Below are 25,800 nucleotides of genomic sequence, written 5' to 3'. Positions count from 1 at the left end.
AAGTTTTTAAATGCTTCTTTTTTAAAGAAAAAAAAAAAGAAATACATTCCCTCTGATTCAATACCCACCAAGTAATGTCTCTAAAAGGTTTGCAAAAAATTAAAACAGAGATTTTCAGCAATTTATTAAGTGGTAGCTTGATGGGCTCCACTGACATTCTTCAATCAAATGAAGAACAATCAAAATGCATACGAGAAATTCAGGAGCTTTATTAGTTAGGATGGGTACAGGTGCGCCACAGTGGACATAAAAACTAAATAAATATATGTTGCATATATATATATATATATATATATATATATATATATATATATATATATATATATATATATATACCCACCAAGTAATGTCTCTAAATGCTTTGCAGAAATTAAGACAGACATTTTTAGCAATGCAAATAGTTTATTAAGTGGTAGCTAGATGGGGTCCACTGACATGTTTGGGATAGCACACAACAATCAAAATGCATACGAGAAATTCAGGAGCTTTATTAGGTTAGGATGGGTACAGGTGCGCCACAGTGGACTAAATAAATATATGTTGCATATATATATATATATATATATATATATATATATATATATATATATATATATATATATATATATATATATATATATATATATATACTACTGTGTGCAGAAGGTCTTCATCCAGTAAAGACCCATGTGTGGTAGGGATGCCTGTTGCCCCCATGGTGGCATCACTGGATGGGATATGGTCCTGTGGGAATTGGCCCTTACAGCTCTATAAATAATTATAAGAAATCTTTTTATTTAACAAATACCTAATATATCTCATTACAGACCCTAAAACAGCACACAGGGGCTTGTCTGTCTTTCCACTGTAACAGTGGGCATCCTCAGGATTTACAATAACAGTGATGGGTAAATATCTCTCATGTTACCAGGGGCGCATCTCTCTCTCTCTGTGTCCCCCCCGGGAGAGCAGCGCCACACCCCCGGGCACCGTTGCTGCAGCGGCACCGGTGCTGGCAGGCTGGCTGGGGATCATGTGACTCCTTCATTTCCGAGACAACAATACAACACCGAGTCGGTCTGCAGCGTCTCTCCCTCCCTCCCGCTCTCTCTCTCTCTATCTCTCTTTCCCCCCCGTACCTGCGCCTCGCTCTCGGCATGACGGACGGCGAGAGGTCCCCGTTACTCTCCGATCTGGGGGATGGTGCTCTCGGCAGCGGTAACGGCGGGGTGTCTCCCGGCGCTGGGTCCTACAGCGTGCCCAACAAACCCGAGAGTGAGTATGCAGGGTGATCCATCTCCATCCTCCGTCCCGACTCCAGCCTCTGTTAGCCTAGCTTACCTGCACTGATTGGGGTTAGCCCGCTAGCCCCCCCGCCTGGACAGGGACTAAACGGGAGTTTTTTTTTCTCCTCCCATTGCATGTGCAAAATATTGTTTATGCTTGCATAATAACATCTAGTGAACGTAGTCTCTGCGATACACTGTGTGGTTTTATAATATTTACACGCCAACATGCTAACCACGTAGCCGCTGTATTATTAGCCTAAACGATGCTAGCTAGCTCTTCCTAGCACCCGGTGAACCGTTTGCTCAGGTTTACGGTTAGCAAGCAACGATGACACTATCAGAATATTTATTTTTTGGGGGGGTTGGGGGAACCTGAACGGTGTGTTCTTGCCGAAATGTGTTCACCGGGCGACAAAAACGGGAAAATAAAGCCCGCGGCTTGGCTAGCATCCCAGAAACACCTGATTTGATGGACAGGAGGAAGTGACTACGGAGGCTGCGGAGGTGATGCTGCGACCAGTCACAGCTCCCACCAGAAGGTTTGGGAATACAAAATAGAGGTTTCTTCTAATGGTTCCCTCAGCTTTTACTAAATTAAATAAAAATAATAATAAATAAATAGATAAAGAATAGTGGACAGCTGTGCATGTTTTCTGTGGTTTAAGGTTAAGCTGTCTCACACACTGAGGTTTAGCGTCTGTAAATACCCCAGACTCGTGTTCAAATCGGCCCAGTTCTGCATTCCTGGAGTATTTTCCCCCAAACTAAAGCTCCTTTCTGCTGAACCCCAGACCTAATCTCATTATCTTGTTTGCGCCAATGGGTTAATTGTCATGAGAATTGAGCTTTTTTTTTTCTTTTGTTTTTTTCTTTTTTCCATCCACAGCACGACTGTGACTTCCAACAATCAGGCGTTTGTCACACGCAGTGTTGTGTAAAGTACTGAAATCTCGGAGTCAAGTAAAAGTATAGGTACCTCTATAAAATATGACTTTGGTAAAAGTCCAAGTCACTGACTGAAATGTTACTTGAGTTAAAGTCTTAAAGTAACATCTGAAATGTCTTGTACTTAAGTATGAAAATTACTATAAAAAGAGATGTACTCAAGTAATGTAATAAAAAGTATAAGTAAAAAGTAAAACAAAACAAATGCAGTTTGAATGACTTTTTTTAGATTTTGGTAAACTTTAAAAGTCAAATTCACTTGAAATAATGTAAACAGCCAAGTGCAGGAGAAATTTAGACCAAGTTTAGACAGAAAATACAACCTTTTTGTAAGCTTTCAGTTTTCCTTGTTCAAGTAAGGTCAGTGCTATGCACTTTTAAATTGTACACAACCAAGTGCAGGCAAAATTTAGACCAGGGGGTGTATACTAAGAACATGGTTAAGTGATAAACCAGGTCTAGTTAACCTACAGGAAGTGGTAAACCTGCTAATAGATACACCTGCAAGTTGTAATTTAGTTAAGAAAATTAGGACTCTCTGCTATTAGATGCTTTACCTATACCACAAGGTTAATTTAACCAGCTTTACTACTGGATCAGCTTCCTATCCTGTTGGTGGTGATGAACAAGCCCAGGCAAGTCCCAACTTTGTTGCAGTCAATCAGTAGGTGGGGTCAAAACACTTGCGTGCGTGAGTCTCTAAACCAACGAGTAACTAAACCAAAACATTGAAAATGTATTGGAGTAAAAGTATGCAATTAAGATCAGAAATATAGTGAAGTAAAAGTAAAAGTTATCAAAAAATGTTATACTCGAGAAAAGTATAAAGTACTCCAAAATATACTTAAGTACAGTAGTGAAGTATTTTTACTTGATTACTATACAACACTGGTCACACGGCCGTTAACACTTTTATATCCCTTATTCTGTCCTCCGTGTTCAGGCTTCCCTCCTTTCCCCAGTGCCAGTCAGCCCTCGGTGCTCCTAGGGGAGGACCCCCCGCCCTACTCCCCGCTCACCTCCCCGGAGAGTGGGAATGCCCCGGTTATCAGCTGCAGGGTGTGTCAGAGCCTCATCTCTGTGGAGGGCAAGATCCACCAGCACGTGGTCAAGTGTGGGGTTTGCAACGAAGCGACGGTGAGTTGGTGCAGGGAAGGTGCGCGGCGAAATGAGGCGCAAAACAGAAGCAGCCACTTTTAGGTCTGTCAACACATTTTTTAAAAAAAATCTCACTTTACCACAGATTTAGAGGAATGCTTGTAAATCAGATCCACCGTCTGCTATTCAACTCCAGTTGTTCAAAAAGACTTATTTACACCACTTTATCATAGTTTTATTTTCTGTCCTTTCACATTTTACTAAAATTTCTGCACAGTTCCTGAACAGTCGGGAAAAAATATATTAATATTCCAAGTCGAGCAGTGTAGGGGCGAAAAAACAAGAGCGTGGAAAAATATTTGAATTTCCACACTTTTTCCCCTTTTTTTTATTCTCTAAAGGCTGCATTCATCCATCTACCCCTCTTTCTATCTCTCTCTCCCTTCCCGCCAGCCTTGCCCAACTTGGTTAGTCCTCTTATAAAATATTTCAGCAGAGTTTTCCACACCCTGCTTCTGGTGTTGCTCTTGTTCAACTAATTTTCCTTTTGATTTCAAAGGTTTGCTACACAGTAGAAAAGTGCTGAATTTGATTTTCAGAAAAAGAAAGCAAGTATGAAAAAGAATTGGTATTTCTAGCATTTATTCTCTGTTCCATTGTCTCAAAGTTGGCATTTCTTCCTTGTACCCTGCATTCCTTGTGCCCTTTCCTTCTTCCTTCATTACGATAGAATAGAATAGAAATACCTTTATTGTCCCACAATGAGGAAATTCAGGGAAATGTATGTTTTTCCTTAGCTTCCTTCCTTGGTGTCCGTCCTTCTTTCCTTACCTCTGTCCTTCCTTCCTTCTTTGCATACCACCTCTCCTTCCTTGTGTCCACCTTCGTTCTGTCTCTCCTACCTTCCTTCCTTATTTTACCTCCTCCCCTCTTTCGTTGTGTCCTTCCTTCCTTGCAGATTGCATTTTAAAAGCCTTCCCTCTGTAGATATATTTGCCATGAATGTTTCAGTCAGCATTAGTGTTTTATGTTTTAAGGCCAGGTTAAAGGAACAATAAGTAATACTGACACCTAGTGGTTAAAATCGGATCAACACAGACACGACGCCTTTCTCGGAGACCCGCCATTCACCCAATGGTCCTACTTCCATCCCAGGTGACAAATGGGAATGCTTTAGGTTGATTTTACATTAAATATAATACTTATATCTTACATGGCTGATTCTTTTCTCACACTAATTTTATTTTTTTTTTTTTTTAGTGCGTGTCTAGATTTAACCCCGAGCCTGACAACACAGTGTATCCATCTCTGCCTCTCTGGAGACAAGCTCTGGAGGCATCTGTTACCCGTATAACAACAGCTATGTTTACATGCACAAAACTTCACGGTCGGATTCAAATGTACTCGGATTAAAAACCAAAAAGTAATCGGATTGTGCCGTTCAATCAATCAATTAAATCGGAATATAATGTGCATTTATGTGCACCTGGCTTTATTCAGAGTACGACCAATCTTACATGCACAGTTATCAGATTTCCCTAAAAAAAAAAAAAACACACACACACACACAGAAGAAGAACTTCCGTCTTTGCTGAACAACAAGTAATCAAAGCAGTATTTTACGAGTTTGTTTGCCTTTTGGAGCGTCCAGGCTGGCCTTACACCAGCGTCCAATTACGGTTAAAACGTTACTGAGTAAATAATAACTTTGAGCTCGTTTATTGTTTTACACATGTTGCATCGGGAGCTCCGACAGTTTTGCTTCCTAACATATTTCCGGCACTCACCAACGCGGATATTCACATTCAGAATAACTTCATCCTGACAAGCGTTTACATGAACATTAATCGGAGTTTTAATCAGCATAAACCTCCCATTCGGATCACCACATTCCAATTGGCTGGTTTACGTGGCGCTTTTTTATTTTCTGATCGGCCCTTTATTCCGATTACTTTTGTACGTAGCTAATATCCTTTATCCTCTGTTTAGCCACAGTTTTCATATGAACAGCTTCATGTTTTCTGCTGTAGGTTTTAGAGTTTTCATATGGGACGATTCGACATACGTGCCCATGCAGGTACGTCTGTAAAGTTTTGTAAGTTCTTGTCACCTCGTGTCCCTAGAGCATCAACAGGAGAGTTACTACTCTGATTTCTGAGGCCGTTTGTTTAAGTGTTAAACTTAAAACTACAAATGTGGGACAGCCTGATAAATAACAGGTGGGATTTTTTTGTTATTTATTTTCCCACAACTGTGGGAAATTAATGATCTGAATGATTTGGTTGGAGGAGTGCCGTTTCATTTCAGCTCGTAATTAGGTCTTCTTCCAAGTGGCATATTGTCGGCGCAGTCATAATGAAAATATTCAGCACGCACAAAACAATATGAAATAATTCAATTAGTAATCAGAGCTGATTTGTGCATAATTTGAAGTGAAGGGTCGCCACAAAGCAGAGACAAGATGTTTGAAAACGCCTGCACGTACAACGGCCCTCATTACGCTCGTGTAGCAATCACGCAACCATTCAATTATTTAACGTGACGCTCTGAAGTCTTTTTTAAACTGTTGCCTCATCGAGAGACTGCAGAGTTGTGACAGGATCCCCCCCCCCCAAAAAACAGCCGATCTGCCCAAACTCGACTTGCCCACCTTGCCAATTGTGTTGCGTCGCTAGCGGTGCACGTCGCTGTGCAGATGGAAGAAGAAGCCGTACCGACGTTAACAACTTTGCAGATGGAGCCGGCATATGTAGATGTACACAAAAACGTTACGTAGAGGTTGTGTTTGACATGCACCGTTAGGCTCCATTTTTTTTTTTTTTTTATCAACCACGCTGCCATTTAGGACTAATTGGGCCGTTTTATGCAAACAAGAGCTGTGAAAGCGTTCCAGGAGAGACTGACATGTCGTACACAAGCGTAAGCAGCTGGGGTTGTTTGTTTAGGATAAATGAGACATTTTCTGTTTATTAGCGCCGTTGTTCAGGATCTATTAGGCACATATGGCCTTCTTCCGTTGCCGCCGAGCGCAGGTTGTTGATGTTTTCCCACTAGGCGGTGCGGGTGGCATCCACTGTTTGTTGCGGCAGCCATGTTTGAAGCTGCAGTGACTCGAGACCACTGAGCTATATAATACACTGGAGTGCTGATCACCGTCTGTTTGAACGAGTCGCTTTGAAGCCACCAGCCGCCATATTGGTACTCCCTATTTCCCCCCAATAACTAGGGAATATGTGCGCTACAGCATCGAATAACGAGGATTTTCTCATGTTCAGGGGGGGCTTAAGACTTTTAAAATGTCAAATGCCATATAGTTTTATGTTATGTTCTAAAACTATCAAGTACTGAGAAAGTCATGTGCTGAAATATTTTGCATTTTATTCATTTAAATATATATGTTTAACATTTATAAATATATAAATAACAATATACAAAAACATATATTTACATATGTGTATACATATTTATACGTATATACAATACACATACTTATTTATACATTTATATATATTTAATATGAATAACATGTAAAATATTTCAGCACCTAATTTCCTAGTAGCTGATAATGTTAGTACATCCACTGACTGTAGAATTACCTGTGAAACGTTTTCACACAGCCAGAAAACTGCTTGTTGTTGCAACCAAATCCTATGGGATTCTGTGAGAGTAGGGAGTAGCAAGATGGCGGCCAGTGACTTCAGTTTTTCGGCAAAATCAGCACTCCAGTGTATTATATAGCTCAGTGCTCGAGACGCACAGCCTTCCATGTTGGTGTGCTTGTTGCGTCGAAAGGATTTCCAGTTGAAGAAAGGCTATTCTTAGGCTGAATGCCGACATATGATTTTTATTTCGATATGTTTTTTTTATGATTTTATCTCGATATGTTTTTTTTTTCTTCATAAAGTAGTCATAAAAAGGCGTCTCTGAATCAAAGCTTCCCCCCAAATGTCTCACAGGCACATTTTTTAACAAACTGCTGTAGATATATAAGACAAGACAAGATAATATAGTCTTTATTGATCTCACAGTGGAGAAATTCACTCGTCACATCGGCTCATACAAGAAGGTGCAGAGTAGGAAAGGTGCATTCAGTTATATACAATGAATCTTCATATATACAATGGATCAAAAAGAATACTAAAAAATACAACAAAAAAAATAGGAATGGGCATATGATGTCTTATTTACATTCATAGTGGTATATATATATATATATATATATATATATATATATATATATATATATACGCCTACATACATACGTACCTACACATGCATATATGAGAAACGGCTGAAAAATAACCTGCTGGAATACATAGAAGTATAATTACAACCCAACATAGATCATCTTGATATAAACGATTTATATTATAGTACAGTGGTTATTGTGCTGACGGAGTCTGCAAGTGGCTTTTTTTATCCAGGAAAGGATTAGAAGGAGTTCTGATCCTTTAATGATTCAACTATTGGATCGTTAAAGGATCTCATAAAACAAGCCATTGTGTTGGTTTGTGTTTCAGCATCATCATATTTCATCACCTTAGCTCACCTTTGGTTGAAATGGTCCAAAAAAAAACCTAACAAAATCAGGATCAGCTAGTGTCAGTTCTGTGGTTTTGGATGAAGCACAAACCCTGCAGAACCTCTTGCTGAAGTGTAGGTTCGAACTTTTTACACTTATGCTGATTTATACTAAAGTAACAGAGTTGCCAGAATCTAGAGGCGTTCAGGCCGTATTAGATGCAGGAAACAAAACTGCAGGATTTTATTTCTTCAAGTAAAGAAATGGAACAGGTTAAATTAAAACCTAACGTAAAGATTACAGCATAATAATAAAAAAAATGTGTTGAAATGAAACAGGTCAGTCAAGTGCAACGCAAAAATGACAAATGTATAAAAAATTTGTCAACAAAAATAATCTTTACATTTCTTGCTGTTGTTAAAGTTGTCATATTTTCTTAGCGTTACACTGCAAAAAGAGAACAAAAAGTAAGATTTTCTAGAAATTAGTGTATATATCCTTGATTTAAGAAGGTAAATAAGATTATCTGACAATGGAATGAGTATTTAGACCCTTAAAATAAGATAATTAGATATACTGCACTTACAAGATGATGGAGATGAGTTGTTCCTATATGAAGTGCAAAAATCTTATTTGATTGGCAGATAATCTTAATTACCTGCTAAAATCAAGGGCAAATCCACTCATTTCAAGAAAATCTTACTTTCAGTTCCTTTTTGCAGTGTAGTCCCCAGATTAAAGTTGCACAATATATTGTAATGTTAAAATCAAATTGGCAAAAGATCACCTTGTCAAAGGACTGATGGAAACAATATAGGCTGGAATATAAAAAGTTACGTACATGGTGCTGCTTTAAAGGTCACTTTAATAAATAAAATCTAAACGTAGTTAGGGCTAGGGCGGCTTGTTTGCTTTTAATAGTGCCTCAGTTCATGTTTACTGTAATTCTTCTTTGAATAGGAAATATTTCAGGCTTTGAGGATTAAATGTGAAATCTTTGGCGTTCTCATACCATTCTACCAGCTGCCATAATCGAGTGTTTTGGACTCCTAGCAGGTATAAATCACCACTTCAAACCTGCATTTTGTGTAGATTCTCTGGTAGGAAACAGTTTTCCCCTCCCTGTACTCTGCATTCATCCTTGTCCATCACGTATAATTGGCTCGTTATCTCCTCCTCTGCTGCTTCCTGATCTCCTGAGCGTTTTTCCGTCTCCCTCTGCAGCCCATTAAGAATGCCCCGGCAGGGAAGAAGTACGTCCGCTGCCCTTGCAACTGTCTTCTCATCTGCAAAGTCACCTCTCAGAGGATCGCCTGTCCCCGGCCGTATTGGTGAGGAACGCCGTGTTTTGTCCGTGATTGACTGTGTGAATGCACGGCCCCTGCAGAAACCGCCGTAATAAACCGTCCTGCTGAAGGGAAAGGTAACGCGGAGGAATCACGGCGCCGTGGGAGCAGCGCCGCTCTAACTAATGCTGCGCTGCCAGCCAGGTTAACGCGAGCCGCTTCAGCGTGCAACACCTGGGTTCTTACCTGTGCTTGCAAGTCGGGTCGTCATTTAAGATTCACTAAAAAGTCAAGCTCACTACCGACACGAAGAAAACTACTTTAGCATTTTTGATACTGCGGCAACATTTTTTTTTAACACACGGGGTTCTTTCTAGTTAAGACCAAAAAATGTGACTAATGACAATATCACCAAATTTTAACTTTATTAATTAGGGACTACCAATAAGTAGAGAATTATTCACTCCTTATTTAGAAAAATCTTTTATTTAAATGTGTCTCTTCCCTGTTTAGCAAAACAGTAGACAAGATAATAGTTAGTAGGGCTGGACAATATAGGGAGAAAAAAAACATATTGATTAAAATAGAAATTATATCGATAATTATCAACAAATTCTAAACATATATTTTATGCTGTTGCTTAGCGACCTAATTTTACATACAGAACACACAAACACTGAATTCAAACTCAACCCTTTATTCAACCAACTTTTTACCAAAACTACCAAGTTTTTAAAAAAGGAAAAAGAACATGTGCTCTCTAAACTCTTTGAAGGGGGCGGGGCTTGGTGACGGAGCGTTCCTGGGTCTGCGTTGTGATTGGTTGGGAGGATGTAATGACTGTAATATTAACCTATAGTGCTAGAATGTATAAGGAAGGAAAATGTTATTCTATTGAACTTTTTATTGAGCCTTATTTTTTATCATCGATTGATATATATCGTTATTGAATTATCGTACAGCCCTAGTAATTAGTAGAAGTGTTGAGATCCTTTTTTGAAGATGGGAGGAATTTGCATACATTTTTGTTAGAGTTGTCCTCTTTAGACCCAAAAGCAGCAGATGAAGAAGTGATCAGAGATTTAAAAAAAAAAATACAATAATAAAATGGCTCCCTCTGATTACAATTTGTTTGGTTAGATAATTTTTTGCAAAAATATAAGGCACATTTTGCTGGAAGAGAGGAGGAATTTAGCTTATAGGACATCCCTGACCATATTTCCTGATATGGTGAAGATGTTGTTTTTTTTTTTGGCTTTTTTCTTTCTTGAGATATAATTATGGCTGATGGTATTTTTATTTTTTTTTATTATTAAATACAGTTCTGTTCTTTATTTACTCTTCTGAAATTGACACAAATATACATAAATATAGTTATTCAGACTCAGGGTTGACCACACTTTGAACCCAAAAATACTATTTAGACATTGCCTGACATCGTTTTCACCCAAACTATGGAACGTAATCCTGCTACACTGTTAATTTTCCGGCATTTTGAAATGATGAGTTTTGGGATCGCTGACTAAGTCTGCACTCACTCAAAGTGTTTAACAGAAGGTTGAGCATCCACGTTTTTTTTTTCTTTTTTTTTTTTTTAAAGAAAGCCTTATTTTTTTATTAACATCTTCTATATTTTGATTGCATTTCCTTGACAATAACACTTGTTTTTGACCTATTAAAACTATGTTAGTAAACTGCTTTGCATGAAAACATCGTCAGCAGGAACGTTGAAGACTGCAGCTGTGCGTCGACTTTATTGTAATATTTGATCTCAGAGGCTCTTAAATATTCGAGATCGGGGAAACAGAGTTTTAGAGATGTACAAATCAGACGACTGCTGATGGAAGTCTGATCATTTCCCCTCCATTAGCAAGTCAAATATTGATTTGTTATTCAGATTTTTTCCCCCCAGTTCATTAAATGCATCAAGACTCAAAACTCCCACTTGCTTCAGTCTTTAAACGCATCAGCAGACAGCATGTACTTTGTTTAGAGTTTATTAATAACCAAGTAGAGGTTGAGGCCACACGCTTGGACGCATCAGTGGAGATAATCTTTATTTGTTGAATTCAAAATCAGGGAAGCGCCAGAACGGCACTTTTTTTTTCTAAACTGCAATCGACGTGTTTTGCTTTTAATCACTGAATTATAATGAGGCTTTACACAGATTATTTCCTATGAGTGAAAGTCCTGAGAAAGAAAACTCAGGTAAGCAGGTTTGACCCAAACCTGTCTCCATCAGCCGGGGAACGGGCTTGATCGGTGCATTTAAAATAAATCTAAGTTTAACTTTTAAAAGAAAAAAGATCTGAAAATAGAAACGTATAATATAAGGAATTTATAAACGTTAGCTCGTCTTAAAGGTGTAAGCTCTGCTGAAATAAATATAGATAATAGGGGCTGTACGATTTGGGCAAAAGTCAAATTTTGGATTTACTTTAACTATAGTTGCAATTTAATTTAGATTTTTCAATGCAAGCAACAAAAATGGCCTGTAGATAAAAACAAGGACTATTTAAAACAAGAGTTTGAAAAGTTTTTATTAATCGAAATATTATTATATTATATTTTGATTGAGTTGGACATCAATCCATGTTGACCATAAAGAGCAACCAACAAACAAATCTATGTATTAAACAGCTTGACCGGTACTTCCTGAAAGTTTCTGGTAAAAAAAAAAAAAAAAAAATCTGATTATATAAGCTCTAAAACAAATAATAAAGTCACATTATCTCACTGCTGCAACTCTCTTCCCTTCCATGTGGAAAATTGCGATTATATTGCAAACGCGACTAATAATAAACTCTGGAGGTCTTTTTTTTTTTTTTACGCATTATCTGCCTGCCTCATGAGCAACCTTCCCTCTTTAAATACGCTTTACCTCCAGCGCCGCTCAACGGGACGCGTCTCAGCTCCCATGTCTGATCAGCGATTCTGAGCTGCTGCCTGTGTCAGACGAAGCTGATTTTTTTTATTTATTTATTTTTGTTTGGTAATGAGGGGGACCAGCTGCTGATGGATTTCATAAAGCAGAGCGGCCGCCTGCCCTTGAGACAGCAGCTCCAAACATCAGGCTTTATGACGACGCAGTTTGCGCTGAATATTACCATGACTGATTGTTGGCTGGCGGTGGGAATGCTGACTTTGTGTGTCTGCCTGTCTCCTTTCAGTAAGAGGATAATAAATCTGGGTCCTGTTCATCCCGGTCCGGCCAGTCCCGACCCTCAGCCTGCCGGAGCCCGAGTCTCCTGTGGACACTGCAGCAACACCTTCTTGGTATCCGCTTTCTGCTTAAGAACACATTTTGGGCGCCATACAGCTTAGATTAGCAAAATATACTCTAAGATTTCTGTATATCCCGTGTTTATGTCTGGCCTCCTGGTGAAATTTGTTTCTAAATCTTTAATTTGAAAAATGGAATCACCACCATGAGGGGCTGATCAGGTAGGCTCCCTCCACGCTGGGTTAAGGCCACAGTAGGGCTGGGCGATATGGATTAAAAAATAAATCTCAGATTTTATCATACCAAATCTGATTAATAAATTTTTTTTTCCTTTTTTTTGTTTTATAAAAAGAAATTAAAGAAATTATTTTAAAACCTTGCTTTTATGTCAAGCATTACGTCAGGGAGTTGACCTGAATTCAAAGTGCAACTAAAAACAAGCTGTGAAACAGGGTTGTAAAACAAGATGGCAGCCGTGCCATTATAAACAATGAAACTATAACAAAACATTTGCTGCTAGTGGTATTACACATTGAGCTAAGAACAGGCTTCACTGCACTTGTGAACTTCAAACTAAGTAAAAAAAAAAGTAAATAAGTAAATGAAGTACCTCGTATTATGGTAAAAAAAAAGTTTCTACTTAACAATATTTTGACAATACATTTGCCTAAACATATATTCAGCATCACATGCTGTTCTCTTCATGGAAACCCAATGAGTGTATTGGCAAAATAAAATCCAGATTTTCCAAAAATGAAATCTTAAAGAATTGTAAATTCAAATTAATCGATTAAATCGATTTATCGCCCAGCCCTAGACCACAGTCGGTATCCACGAGCTTTCACATCCTACAGCCTTGTTAGCACTGAGTGGATTTTTCTTCCCTACTGGTCTCATAGACACACAAACCCCTGTCTTCTCTTTGGTTTCTCCATTTTGTATTTAAAATGCAGCCTGAAAGAGGCACGACCTCCTCCAGTCAACCAGCCTCTGTGCAATTTGGAGGTGTGTGTGCACTTCTCCACAGCTGGGAGCCCAGCTCATCAGGAGCCTGATCTCAGCAATGCTTTAACTGCAGTGAATTTGTGGATTGTTCCTATTAACGTCGCAGAGGACTGTTTGAAGTAATTATGGGCTATTATAATGGAAGTGTCAGTAAAACACAGTTTGGATGTCGACTTTTAAACAGAGCCTCGCCGCGGTAGATGCCCCTAGCTGAAGCACGATGCCAAAGAACGCCGGATGCAGTCACTCTCCGGTGTGTAGGGTGCCTCGGTGTTTGAGCAGACAAAAATCCGTCCCGCCAGCAGGACTTCAAGAAAAATGGGGACCCTGCAACAGAGCTGTCGTTCAAAACAATAGAGAACCAGCTGCATTTCAGAACAAGGACGCTGCATTGGAAAAGGAAAGCTACGAGTAGAACAGGCACATAGTCAAAGGTTCTGGATGAAATGGGAAACATTACGATGTACATTTAGAAAATACACAGAAGTCAAAGTGACATGGTTTGACAAAATACTGAGCTTTTTGCTTAAAAGCAATTAAAGTTGTAAATTACAACGCCATCACACAGAGCAGTTTTGGGTCCCTGCCTCTGTTTGCTTGACAAAGTCCCCAGAAAATCCTTATTAATAAAACCATATTTTCTGCAAAGCTCCAGTAATAATGCTGTGAAGAGCAGTTTCACGGCTCTGCAGATAATAAAAGCACGTCTGTCCTTTTTTTTGATCCTCGGCTGCCTTCCTTCTCTCCAACTGAAGCACGCTGGGAGGAAATTTCTGTAAGTCGCCGAGATATTTGCTGCGAAACGTGCTGGCGCGAGTGAATTATTAAAAAAAGACGGGACATCCTTCCTCTGAGCCAGGACCACGTCGAGCTATTGCTGCAGATCAATAACCGTACCAGCAGACTGCTGATGTATTACAGGTCATTTCGTGTTGTAGGGAAACATTTTTCTTTGCCGTTTTTTATTTATTTTTTTAACAATATGTAAGACGAGTAAAGATGTTATGGAAATATATGATGGAAGAGAGGAAATGGTTGCAGGAAAGAGAAGAAGGGAGAAATACTCTCTGATGCTAAGGGAAGTTTTAAAACGTAGCTTAAAGACAAGATGGCTCAATAAAAATACGAACCTGTTAATATTTCCTTTGAGCAGGGGTGATTATTTTCTATGGTTCTGGGGTATATTATAACCCTGCATCTATGGGTTTTTTTATATATAGTAGTAGAAATTCATCTTTTTTTCCCTCAATTGTTTGAGAGGAGTTTGGCTGAAGCAAAAAGAAATGATCAGTGTCTGTCAGGAGGAAGTTAAAAAGGGATTTCCAGTCAACACAACAGGCACACTTGACAAGTTTTTATCACCGTAGCTGAAATGTTGGCAAACGTGCAGCTTGCTTTTTCGGCTCCATTTGACGCTCGTATCTTTTTACGTTTTGTGATTTCAGTGGACAGAGTTCACGGACCGGACGCTGGCCAGGTGCCCGCACTGCAGGAAAGTGTAAGTAGCCTTAACCCAACCTTCCCGTCTTCTACACCGGCCGGCTTTCACCGCACGTCTGTGGATTATTTTTTATTTTTAACAGTCTTTTGGCTTTTAGCTGAAGCTCTCACTCGCAGAGAAACAAGTCTAATGGAAAAGAGCAAAACCTTCAATAACAGTTTTTTTTATAAGGTGTAAACATAAGCTGAGCTCCATCCATCCATCTGACCAGATATCTGTTCGTCCGTCCAGATATAAAAACTCTGTGTTGAGCTCTGACCTCTGCAGAGATATCTGTTGTAAAGTGTTTATTGTTTAAGATTTGCCATAAAAACAGCTTTTAGAAGTTCCTTTGAGCCGTTTGTCGGTTAATTTTAGCTTGTAAATGTGCAGTTGTTTGGCCCAAAAGTATTCACACCCCGTGGCAGGTTTAGACTTAAAATTATTTTCTTTCATCCAGTAAGTTTGTTTCTGACAGGAAAGGAGAGCAGCATCTTCCAGAAGACGGCAAAACAATGTAAAAGAAGTAGAAATTAAAAAAAAAAAAGTAGTTTATTGACTTTTATTTACAGCTTAATAAAAAAAAATACATTGGTGTAATTTTAAACCTTCTCAACAATTTAATAACGATAGTAATAATTAGTAATTCGTTATTACAGCAGTCGACCTGTTCTTATAATCGCTGACCAGGTTCTTGCATGTTTCTGCTTCTATTTTGATCATTGGTCTTTGAAGTTGGAGGGCCTCCTTGCCATCACCCTCATCTCTAGCTTCTTAAACAGATTCTCGGGCAGATTAAGTCAGATTTCTAGCTGGGCCAGTCCAAAACCTTGAGTTTACATCCAAACAGAAGAAACGTAAAATTAGAAACATCACTTTGAACCCAAATCTGCCAGGGAAATTAATAAATTTGGCCTTCCTGTACAAGATCATCAGTACATCCCAGATTTACTGCAACTCTGCTGTTTCACTGCCTCTCAATAATCTCTCCAGATTACAAAAACTAAGAAACACATTATTTTAAGACACTTTATTTATTTATTCATGTTGATTTTTAAAGAAACCATTGGATCACTCAATCCCCCAGCCCCACTAAGGAGTGACATTACTTTTTAATTAGCTTGTCTGAAACTAATACCTGTAAATGTTAAAAAAATAAAAATGAATTAGCAGGTAAACATGCAGTATGTAACGATTTTTATGACCTACTGGCTGAGTGACACTAAACTGAGGCCCGGTAATAGAATTAAAACAGCTTACAGCGTTATAACAAATCCAGAATGGTCATTTCAGCACAAAGTGGGGCAGAAGTTGTTGGTTGCTCCCTGCTAGCTGTAGGAAAAATATAGACGTTAAATAATTGAAACGAAGCTGCAAACTTTTAGATCTACAACAGCTTGAAAAAGAAAACACACACCTAGGAGAAGAGCAAAAGTTAATTTCTGTGTCCAGGCTGTAAGAATTTGGCTAAATCCATCGGATTTCCAGTGTGTATGCCAGAAAAAGCTCGAGGGACCTCCGAGAAATGGAATACAGAGGAAGAGATGAAAGTGATATCTGGTGATGAGTTATGTCTGCATTATGGATGAAGATGATGCTGCTGGAATGATTGGTTGAGTGCAAGTCCAGTAAATTATCTGAATATGAAGAAAAGCACATCTCCGCTGTCACAGATGAGGAAAATGAGCAGCGCTCGAGGCAGAAGGTTTGGCCTCTGCACGTATTTTTTGGACCATAAGACACACCGGATTATAAAGCGCGTTAAATATTCTTCTCAAGTGTGTAACATCACTCGGCACTGCAAAAAGGGAACTAAAAGTAAGCAAAAGTTTCTTGAAAGGAGTGTGTTTTTCCTTGATTATTGCAGGTAAGTAAGACTAACAATTCATCTCCATCATTATTTCACACTGCAAAAAGAGACCTAAAATAAGTAAAATATTCTTGAAATAAATGTATTTGCCCTTGATTTGAGCAGGTAAATAAGATTTTTTGCCAATGGGATGAGTATTTTTACCCCTAAAACAAGATAATTAGATATACTGCACTTGAAATAAGATGACAGAGATGAATTGTTCCTATTTTAAGTGCAAAAATCTTATTCAATTGGCAAATAGCCCTATTTACTTGCTCAAATCAAGGAAAAATAGTTTCATTTCAAGAAAAAAGTGCAGGTTATCTAATTATCTTATTTTAGGTGTAGAAATACTCATTCCCTTGGCAAAAAGTCTTATTTAGCTGCTCAAATCAAGCCAAAATGTACTCCTTTCATGAAAATGTAACTTTCTTTCCCTTTTTGCAGTGCGCCCCTTCACGTCCACAGCTCTCTATTTGTCTCTGTCAGGAGGACAGAGTAGCTGGACTATACTGTCCTGTTTCTAACATAAGGCCAAAATAAACATAACTTTTATATTGAATTAACTTAATTGGTTTATTGTTGTTAGCGCGTACTCTGGGCGCAGGCTGCTTTACATGAATGCACTTCTAGTTTAGACGTTACAGTCAGGCAGTCTTGTAGACAGCTCAGGGGTCCTATCAGGTAGTGACACAGTTTTACCGTAATGCTCCTAATGTCCATTGAGCGGAGTTTCCTTGCTAACCAGAGTCGTACTTAGACATTTTAACAGATTTTGAGCACATTGTAACACATAAAATCAGCCAGTAAGCACAACAATAATCATAGATAACGCGCATCATCAATTTTTGAGAATATTTAAGGATTTTAAGTGCGCTTTATAGTCAAAACAATACAGTAAATTTGCAGGTGGACATTGTATTTTTGTAAAAGATCTTTCCGCCGAGCAGAGTGAGTGCAAACCTATTGGAAATGTGAAGCGGGAATAATACAAAGAAAAGTCCATGACGGCTCCATCGTGAAGCGCCGCTCTGCCTGCAGCTGTGCGAGAATGTTGCTACCTGACTGACGAAGGTCTTCGTTTTTCATTTGTAGGGTCCATGCCTCAGCAGCTCAAACCGACGGGCAGAAGGAGCTCTGCATCAGGATGCATCCCTTTTTCCTGCAATCAGGGTTAAAGGAATATATCGATAGTTGGAAACCTTTTTAATTCAATTTTACCACAGCAGAGCTCTGTCAGCGTGTTGTTTTTTTCAAAAAGCTTTGTTTAGGGGACTTTATGAAGGTCCAGATGTAGACGTTCTTCTCCAGGAAGGCGATTATATTCCTGTTTACCGAGATTACAGCAAAAGAAATTAACAATATCCATCTTTTTGTTTTTAAATAGCCGTTTCTATTCCTCGCGTTTAACCCTGAAGCTGGGGGATATTGGGTGGTGTGAGTTATGAGAGGTCATCATAACTAGTTATGAGAGGTAAAAAAAAAAACTAAATTAAAAAAAGTGTTTCCTCCTCCTCTGCAGGTCCTCCATTGGTCAGCGGTACCCCCAGAGGCGAAGTTTGTGGTGCTTTCTACTCTGCTTGCTGTTCAGCATCTCCACTGCTGGACTAATGGTGAGCGGATCCCACACCAAGCAACGTCTGACGGGCTCCTTGTCTCCTGGGAAACTTTCCCTCATTGGGATACAGGCGGCCATCTTTTGCATGCATTCACCACTGATCATTATTATACACTGGAGTGCTAATCACCGTCTGTTTTAACGAGTCGCTTTGAAGCCACCGGCCGCCATATTGGTACTCCCTATTTCCCCCCAGTAACTAGGGAATATGTGCGCTACAGCATCGAATAACGAGGATTTTCTCATGTTCAGGGGGGGCTTAAGACTTTTAAAATGTCAAATGCCATATGCTTTTATGTTATGTTCTTAAAATATCAAGTACTGAGAAAGTCATGTGCTGAAATATTTTGCATTTTAATTTAAATATATATGTTTAACATTTATAAATATATAAATAACAATATCCAAAAACATATATTTACATATGTGTATACATATATATATATACATATATACATATACACATACTTATATATACATATATATTTAATATGGATAACATGTAAAATATTTCAGCACCTAATTTCCTAGTAGTTGATAGTGTTAGTACATCCACTGACTGTAGAATTACCTGTGAAACGTTTTCACTCAGCCAGAAAACTGCTTGTTGTTGCAAGCAAATCCTGTGGGATTCTGTGAGAGTAGGGAGTAGCAAGATGGCGGCCAGTGACTTCAGTTTTTCGGCAAAATCAGCACTCCAGTGTATTATATAGCTCAGACGGAGCGGCTGCAACACCCTCCGTGAGCAGCAGAGGGCGCAGCATGAGCGCAGCATGTGTGAATCCGAGCCGCAGACGTTTCCGGGCTGCATGAAGAAGCAGAGCCAGCCAGTAAACGTCTCGCCATTTAATCTAGTTTTATGAAAAGGGCTGCTTTAATTACCACAGGGTGATACAAGAGCTGATAAACGACACGTTTTTTTTTAAACGAGCGCTCTAAATCAGATTTCTAACAGCGCGCACCTAAAGGAAGGAACCGATCAAAAGGCTTCTTTTTTTTTTGGATTTAATTAAAAAAAAAAAATTTACGCAGGGAAGTGAAGATTAATCTGTTGAACACCTTTTAGCATGTTGTACGCCTTATCAGCGACACATGATGAGAGATGGCCGCACTGACCCCCTAAGAGCGGCCTGATTGTTCATAACCGAGATAACGGCAGAGAAAAACCCCTGATCCAGAAGTCAGAGGTCCGAGGATTTCTGACCCATTTAGACTGTTTAAGTTTCTATCTCGGTGACTGCTGCTCATATGTGACCCAGAAGCGGAACTCCAGGTTTTATTCCCGGTTCTGTAACGATGGGGTTTCACTCAGAAACGGCTCATGACTCAGATCATCCTGTGGCCGTTTTCCAAAACGCACAAAACCAGGATTTATCAAATCAGCTGCTTTACAGCGATTTTTTTCCTTAAAACTTTTCAGCCTTTCACCATGTGAAACGGGAATATTCATCCCAGCAGATTCTCTGTCACGTCGTTAGTTTCCTAATATTTCCTTAGATCAGATCAGACCCGTATCCTCTGCTGCTCACAGCTTTTTAGAGCTGCTACATATTGTTACGTTGTCTCAGATCTTTGTAGCTCTGATGTTAGTGATTTTATTTATTTTTTTAGCTCTTTTCAACGAGTGGAAAAAGTCTCCAACGTCAAAAAAAAAAAACTGCAGAGAACCCTTCAGAACTTTGGTGCAAACCCATTTAAAGTGATTGCCAGAGTACAGAACCGTCTAGGTTTGACGGAAATGCAACACCCTGCAAAAGTATTCATACCCGCTGGGACCTTTCCTCGTTTTGCACCGTTACATCCACAAACATCAACGTATCTTATTAGGATGTTAAGTGATAGTCACTAAGTAGCGCGTAACTGGGAAGTGGAAGAAAGATAGAAACCGACCGCCTCCAACGGCGCCTAATCATTAGAAAGAATCCACCCGTTTGTAATTTTATCGCCGCTTAAATCCGTAAATCCAGCCGTGGAGACGTTTAAAGCAGGGTTTGGTCATAAAACAACATCTCAAGCTGTGAACAAAAGAGTTTGGGACGCCTCCAAACCTACCAGGAAGCAACCGGCCCTCCGCCTAAACCGACAGAGGACCGTTAATAAGAGAAGCTGACTCTGGAGGAGCTGCAGAGATCCACAGCTCTGTTGGTAAAACTATTGGTTTATTATATAGCCACTTTTTTATGGAAGAGTCGAGCTGCTTTGTTGAAGCATAGCTGAACTTTTTCGCCTACTTGACAAGAAACGAATCCCAGACATCAGACCCGAACTATGTCCCCCACCATGAAACACGTGGCTGGAAGCATCAGGGCTGGACGATGATTCAATAACCATATATATCGACTGATAGACGTAAATTGATGATAGGAAAAAAAAAGTTAAATAGAACAATTTTCCTTCCTTTTTGCCTTCTAGCCTATCATGTAGGTTAACACTACAGTCATTACATCCTTCCAACCAATCACAACGCAGACCCAGGAATGCTCCGTCACTAAGCTCCGCCCCCTTCAAAGAGCTCAGAGAACACGCGTTCTTTTTTTAAAAACCTGCAGTTTTGCTATAAAGTAGAGTTTGAATTCAGTGTTTATGTGTTTTCTGTATCTAAAAATAAATCATTAAGCTACAGCATCAAAAAGGCCAGGGCTGCACTTAAAATTTGTAGATAATTATCGATATCGATCAATATGATTTCTGTTTTATGTGTTTTTTTTTTTTCTATATTTTTTTTCTATATTGGGCGCCTTTCTTTAGCAGTGGTGGGGCAGTTCTGCAGAGTTGGTGGCATCACAGAGGGCGCTAAATACAAGGGAGTAGTGAAATATAACCTTGTTTAAGGCGCCAGTCGTGGAAAGGACCCAAAGCTTCACCTTCTAGCAGAACAATGGCCCTAAATGCAGAAGCAAAGCTACAGTGGATGTTTAAATCCACAAGATGCTCTGTGATCAGACGGCAGGCAGAGGCGTTCCCCCAGAGGACGGACGCTGCTCCAAAATACTCACACAGACACGCTGTGTGAGTATTTTGGCAACGCACCGCTTCGTGTTTCTGTCCCAGGAAGAGCAAAGCAGTTTGTGGCTGTGATGCGGGCAGAAAGTTCGCCGGGTATGAATACCAGACTTTGGCTCCGAGTCAGTAAAGGGTTTCATCTGATTCAGAGTTTTATTTCACGTCACAGAAGGAGGTTTTACACCTATTGTTGAACAGAAAGGGAAAAACATTTGACACTTGGATTTAAAGCAGGGGTGTCAAACTCATTTTGGTTTAGGGGCCGCATTCAGCTTAATCTGATCTCAAGAGGGCCACACGAGTTAACTCATTGTAAGATTATATAAAACTAATAAAAGTGGACTTGTTGTTGATTTTTATATTAAGTTAATTTCACTTTTACACAATATATTATGAATAACCTCAGCGTTTTTAAGAAAAGTATGTGCAATTTCAATAATACTTTTACTCAGTTAAACATTTACTTGTGCATTATGCATAAGAACTGATCACAGTGATTATACAATGTTGAAAAACATTTATTCACATTTTTTGGAACTTAAAAACACTGTCATGCATGACAAAATACATCAAACTGATAAAAATTAAAAAATGATTTGAATTTTTCCACACCTGAAGCTTAATCTGCTAATTAAAACACAGCGCCCCTCGTGGACAATATAGGAACTGCATATTTTCAATTAAACAAAGTACATGTTTTTTTCAATAATTGTTTTATCATTCTCTTCCTTTTATCTTGTCCACTTGTGAAAGTCAAATCTGATTTTTTTTTTTTTTTTATAATGATAATGCATTTAGCCACAAGGCCGGTCTAAATTGTTCGGCGGGCCGGATCCGGCCGTATGTTTGACACCCCTGATTTAAAGACTGTTTGATAATGTTTCTGGGGTTTCCAGGAAATGCCATTTATTAGCTAATCCCTGAGAAAAAAACGTTAACGTGCTAATCAGCTGCGGATGTTTGCAGATGCTTAACTGGAATCCTGTGAAGATTAGAGCGACATGATTTGGCATTCCAGAAAAAACAAAAAAACAAAACAAACCCAAATATGGTTGCCTTTTCGCCGGCAGGACCTGAGCCCCTCTCGGCGCCCGCTGATGTCGCGCTCTCAGTCCCGCTCACAGGTGCTGACCCCCCCCCATCCTCCTCTGTCTTTGTCCCGTCTCGCTTCAGGCTGGAACGTGGGCGAAGGCTCAGACCTACCCGGGGATCTACGCCTCCTGGGCCGTCATGCTGCTCCTGGTCCTGGTCACCTTGGCCCGGGCCTTTTACTGGGTGTGCATGAGGGTCAGCCAGCCGCTCCAGAACTTCACATAGAGGACCCCCCCCCCCCCCCTCCTCCTCCTCCTCCTCCTCGCCGTCATCTGCCGCCATCCCGGCCCAACGGGAACGACGAAAGATGGCTCCTAAACAGAATATCTATATTTAATCTTCCCCCCGTGAAGAAATCCTGCTCATCTCCCCCCCCTCCTCCAGTCAGACGTGTCTCCAGAAGCGGAGCGGTGGAGGCTACAGCTGCTCGGTATCTCCCGGTAACTATCAGGTGGTTTGCAGCCTGATGTAACGATGTCCTAATCCAATCACGTGGCCGGTGTGGGGTTCATTTTAACATTTTAACACTCGTTTTCCTCCTCATGCCTGCGGCGTGAGTCTGTGGCGCTCCTCCGCACCCCCCCCCCCCCCCCCCCCCTCCCCGTCTGTCCTGTCCAGACTCTCACGTAAAAACCGTTCAGCCTTTAAGATGTTCAGACCGCAAAGAAACCGTCAGGCGACGCTATTAACGCCGGTTGAAGCCTCTTTTTTTTCTTTATTATATTTTGCCAATCAAAATATCAAGAAGCCGTCGAAACGTCTGTGGAAGATTACGACTTTAGCGGAATACGAACACAGGCCCGACGACAACTTTTAGCGTTCATGTCAAAAAATTATTCCCCCTGGGACCGACTTTGATCGGAATCAGCTTGAAAAGCCTTAAGAGGAGGCGTGGCAGAAGGATTCAGCACGCAGACACGCCGCCTCGTGAATGCATCGCGCCGTCACACCACAAAGGAGAGAGATGCTCCTTTTTTTTCAGAGTCGCCTGATTGTGGCTCTGGCCCAGCCTCCCTCTTCAAAGACGCACCTAAAAGCAGATTTCATCCTCGCTTTTGTCCGTATCTCGGCAGTGGAAGAAGAAACCCAGTTGAAAGGTTTCTTGTTTGATAAGAGCAAAGCTGCTAGATTTATCTTTATTACACGTTATCTTGTTTTTTATTTTTGTATTTATAGTCAAACATTTAGTATATCATATAAAGCTAATGACGTTCACATCTCCTGCCAGGCTGTCTTTAGCGAATCTGGTCCCTCTCCGTTTCATACGGAGAGTTTTCTAACTTCACTTTGGTCGCATTTTTACACCCTGGACTCTTTGGATTCCAGCACCGTTGCGTTCAGCGCAGACCGGCCTGAAAAGGCCCGAGTGTTTCCTCTCCACACGACTTTTACCGGTTGCTGTCGGGAAAGTTAAATGAGGAGAACTTAGCGCTTTGCTTTTGAAGACGGAGGCTGAGCTCTGAGCGGTCGCAGCCGGAGTGATTCGGTAAAAATAAATAGACGACGACACACTACTACGTTCACCCTCACCCGTTCCGTTTGCTGGTTCTGATCGCATTTATGGTTTATGTACAGTATGATTTATTTTATTCTTTTTTTTTTTTTCTGTTCGATTTGTAAATTTGTAAATTTACGTCCGCGGAACACACAGGAAAAAAACAACAAAAACAAAAAAAAACGATTTCTGTTCCTCTCCTGAGTTTAACACTAGCTGCTGTGATTGTTAAGTTTATTTGTTTTTAAGAGAGTTATTTTTGCAGCTCCTCTTCTGTTACGTATTTTAATGCGCCGGTTTCTTACTAACCCAACGAGCCTCCGGACGCCTTGGCTGTGTCCAAAACCACGTCGACATGCAGACACTGAGACGGCGTAAAGGACGAAGACTGGGTCAACCTGCTGCACTGAACTGAGCTCAGACGGTTCATACGGGGGTGTCATCTTATTTATAATGCACACTGCAAAATGGGATCACTTTTACAATCCACACTTTTTTTGGTTTTTTTACCCTCTTATTATGGGTGAATTCTGACATGGAGTGAGGTTTTTTTTTCACAGCCTCCCCCTGTTTTATATTTATTTCCAGTACAATAATCTACCTGTCTCCAGAGCATTTATTTATAAGGGCAACATGAGGTAAAAGTGATCCTTTTTGCACTGGAGTGATCTTCTTTTATTCTCAATGACTGCAAACTAAATTAATCATGTTAACCCCAATAATCAAGACGCTGATTGATGCTCTTTTCAGAGTCCGTTTACACTCAAATAAAGACATGATGATGATGATGATGATGATGATGTACGTCACGCCTCTAGTTTCTTTTTTTGTTTTGTTCTAGAGATCCAGCATGTAGCCGAATAAACCAGTTCTCATGGACCAGCGGTCCGGACCGATCTGAACTGATGCTCTGACTTTACATTAGAACGGAAAACCCGATAAACTTGCACCTGGTGCAAGATAAACTAAAAATGATGCGTGTCTTTTCCAGGTCTAGGGAGGTATGGACAAAGCGAATAAAAGCGTGGAAAAACGCGTGTGTATCCATGCATGTTTATGCTTTTTCTCAGAGATCTGGTTACCGTGCAGCAGTGTTGTAGTCAAGTCACTATGCCTCGAGTCCGAGTCCAGGTTCGAGTCTCCAGTGTTCAAGTCCAAGTCATTAAAAAAAAATCCTAGTTGAGTCCGAGTCGAGTCACTATTGATCAATGCCGCAGTGAAAATCAACGGTCATTGTAGGAACATGCCGTGACGTGTGATGTATGACATGAAGCAGTAACATTCCATTGCACTAATAATTTACATATTAAAATCATACACCAAATAATATTTTAATGACATATTAAAATTATACCCTAATGATATAAAAAAAAAGTTTAGTCTTTTTCTCAATTTCCGAGTCAGAATGATCTGAATGTAGGAGTCAGAGTCCAAGTTCGAGTCATCAGTGCTCAAGTCCAAGTCAAGTCACGAGTCTCTAAATTTAGCTAATGACTCGGACTCGAGTTCGAGTCTCGGACTGGAGTCCTACAACACCGCCATGCTGGCGGACGGTGTGCAGCGAACTCATCCGGTTTGAGACGACCTGAGCTTCGCTGCACGTTGAGTTCTGCAGGAAGCAGCCGCCACGAGACGGGATCATGAAGGGACGGACGTGGTCGGCAACAGTACTCTGGCGGCGCTTAGAGGCCCAACGTGTGTGAAGATAATATTCCCCATCAATGCTGATAAGCCTGTGTGCTTTATGCTTAATTCTGAGCCAACCCCTTTAATGTTAAAGCTGAGATTCAGACTCATCAAAACAGAAAACGTGTTTGTTTTTTTTATTCATTAGCGTCCAATTTAGGTGCTTTAGTATGAATTGTTGTAGCATCAGTTTCCTGTTCTTAGCTGCAGGAGGGGCTCCTTGGCGT

The 25,800-nt window shown here is 40.1% G+C and overlaps 1 protein-coding gene across 2 annotated transcripts; it reads left to right on the top strand.

Annotated features, from left to right (window-relative positions):
* The first annotated feature begins 965 nt into the window (after positions 1–965).
* Positions 966–24,859, top strand: LOC118563489 (type I phosphatidylinositol 4,5-bisphosphate 4-phosphatase-A-like). 2 transcript variants are annotated; one of them, XR_004931250.1, is made up of 8 exons: positions 966–1,254; positions 3,157–3,350; positions 9,058–9,164; positions 12,290–12,395; positions 14,793–14,845; positions 18,202–18,292; positions 22,474–22,832; positions 24,729–24,859. XR_004931250.1 is itself a non-coding variant. In XM_036138612.1 (7 exons), the coding sequence occupies exons 1-7, from the start codon at positions 1,137–1,139 to the stop codon at positions 22,615–22,617; spliced, it is 813 nt and encodes a 270-aa protein (XP_035994505.1). In that variant the 5' UTR covers positions 966–1,136; the 3' UTR covers positions 22,618–24,686. The 2 variants fall into 2 exon arrangements, 1 of the variants encoding a protein (XP_035994505.1); XM_036138612.1 differs by lacking the exon at positions 24,729–24,859 and having other exon boundaries at positions 22,474–24,686.
* Positions 24,860–25,800: the final 941 nt, after the last annotated feature.

The sequence above is a fragment of the Fundulus heteroclitus genome, chromosome 6 (assembly GCF_011125445.2).
Source record: "Fundulus heteroclitus isolate FHET01 chromosome 6, MU-UCD_Fhet_4.1, whole genome shotgun sequence".
In the NCBI taxonomy this organism is placed as follows: Eukaryota; Metazoa; Chordata; class Actinopteri; order Cyprinodontiformes; family Fundulidae; genus Fundulus; species Fundulus heteroclitus.
The sequence above is the reverse complement of the archived record's forward strand: the minus strand, read 5'-3'. Positions and strand labels throughout refer to the sequence as shown.

Excerpts from the sequence above, each read along its gene's own strand:
- LOC118563489 (XM_036138612.1), top strand. The coding sequence starts at position 1,137 with ATGACGGACGGCGAGAGGTCCCCGTTACTCTCCGATCTGGGGGATGGT. Across the intron at positions 1,255-3,156 it reads CGTGCCCAACAAACCCGAGA|GCTTCCCTCCTTTCCCCAGT; the intron begins GTGAGTATGCAG and ends CTCCGTGTTCAG. Across the intron at positions 12,396-14,792 it reads ACTGCAGCAACACCTTCTTG|TGGACAGAGTTCACGGACCG; the intron begins GTATCCGCTTTC and ends TTGTGATTTCAG.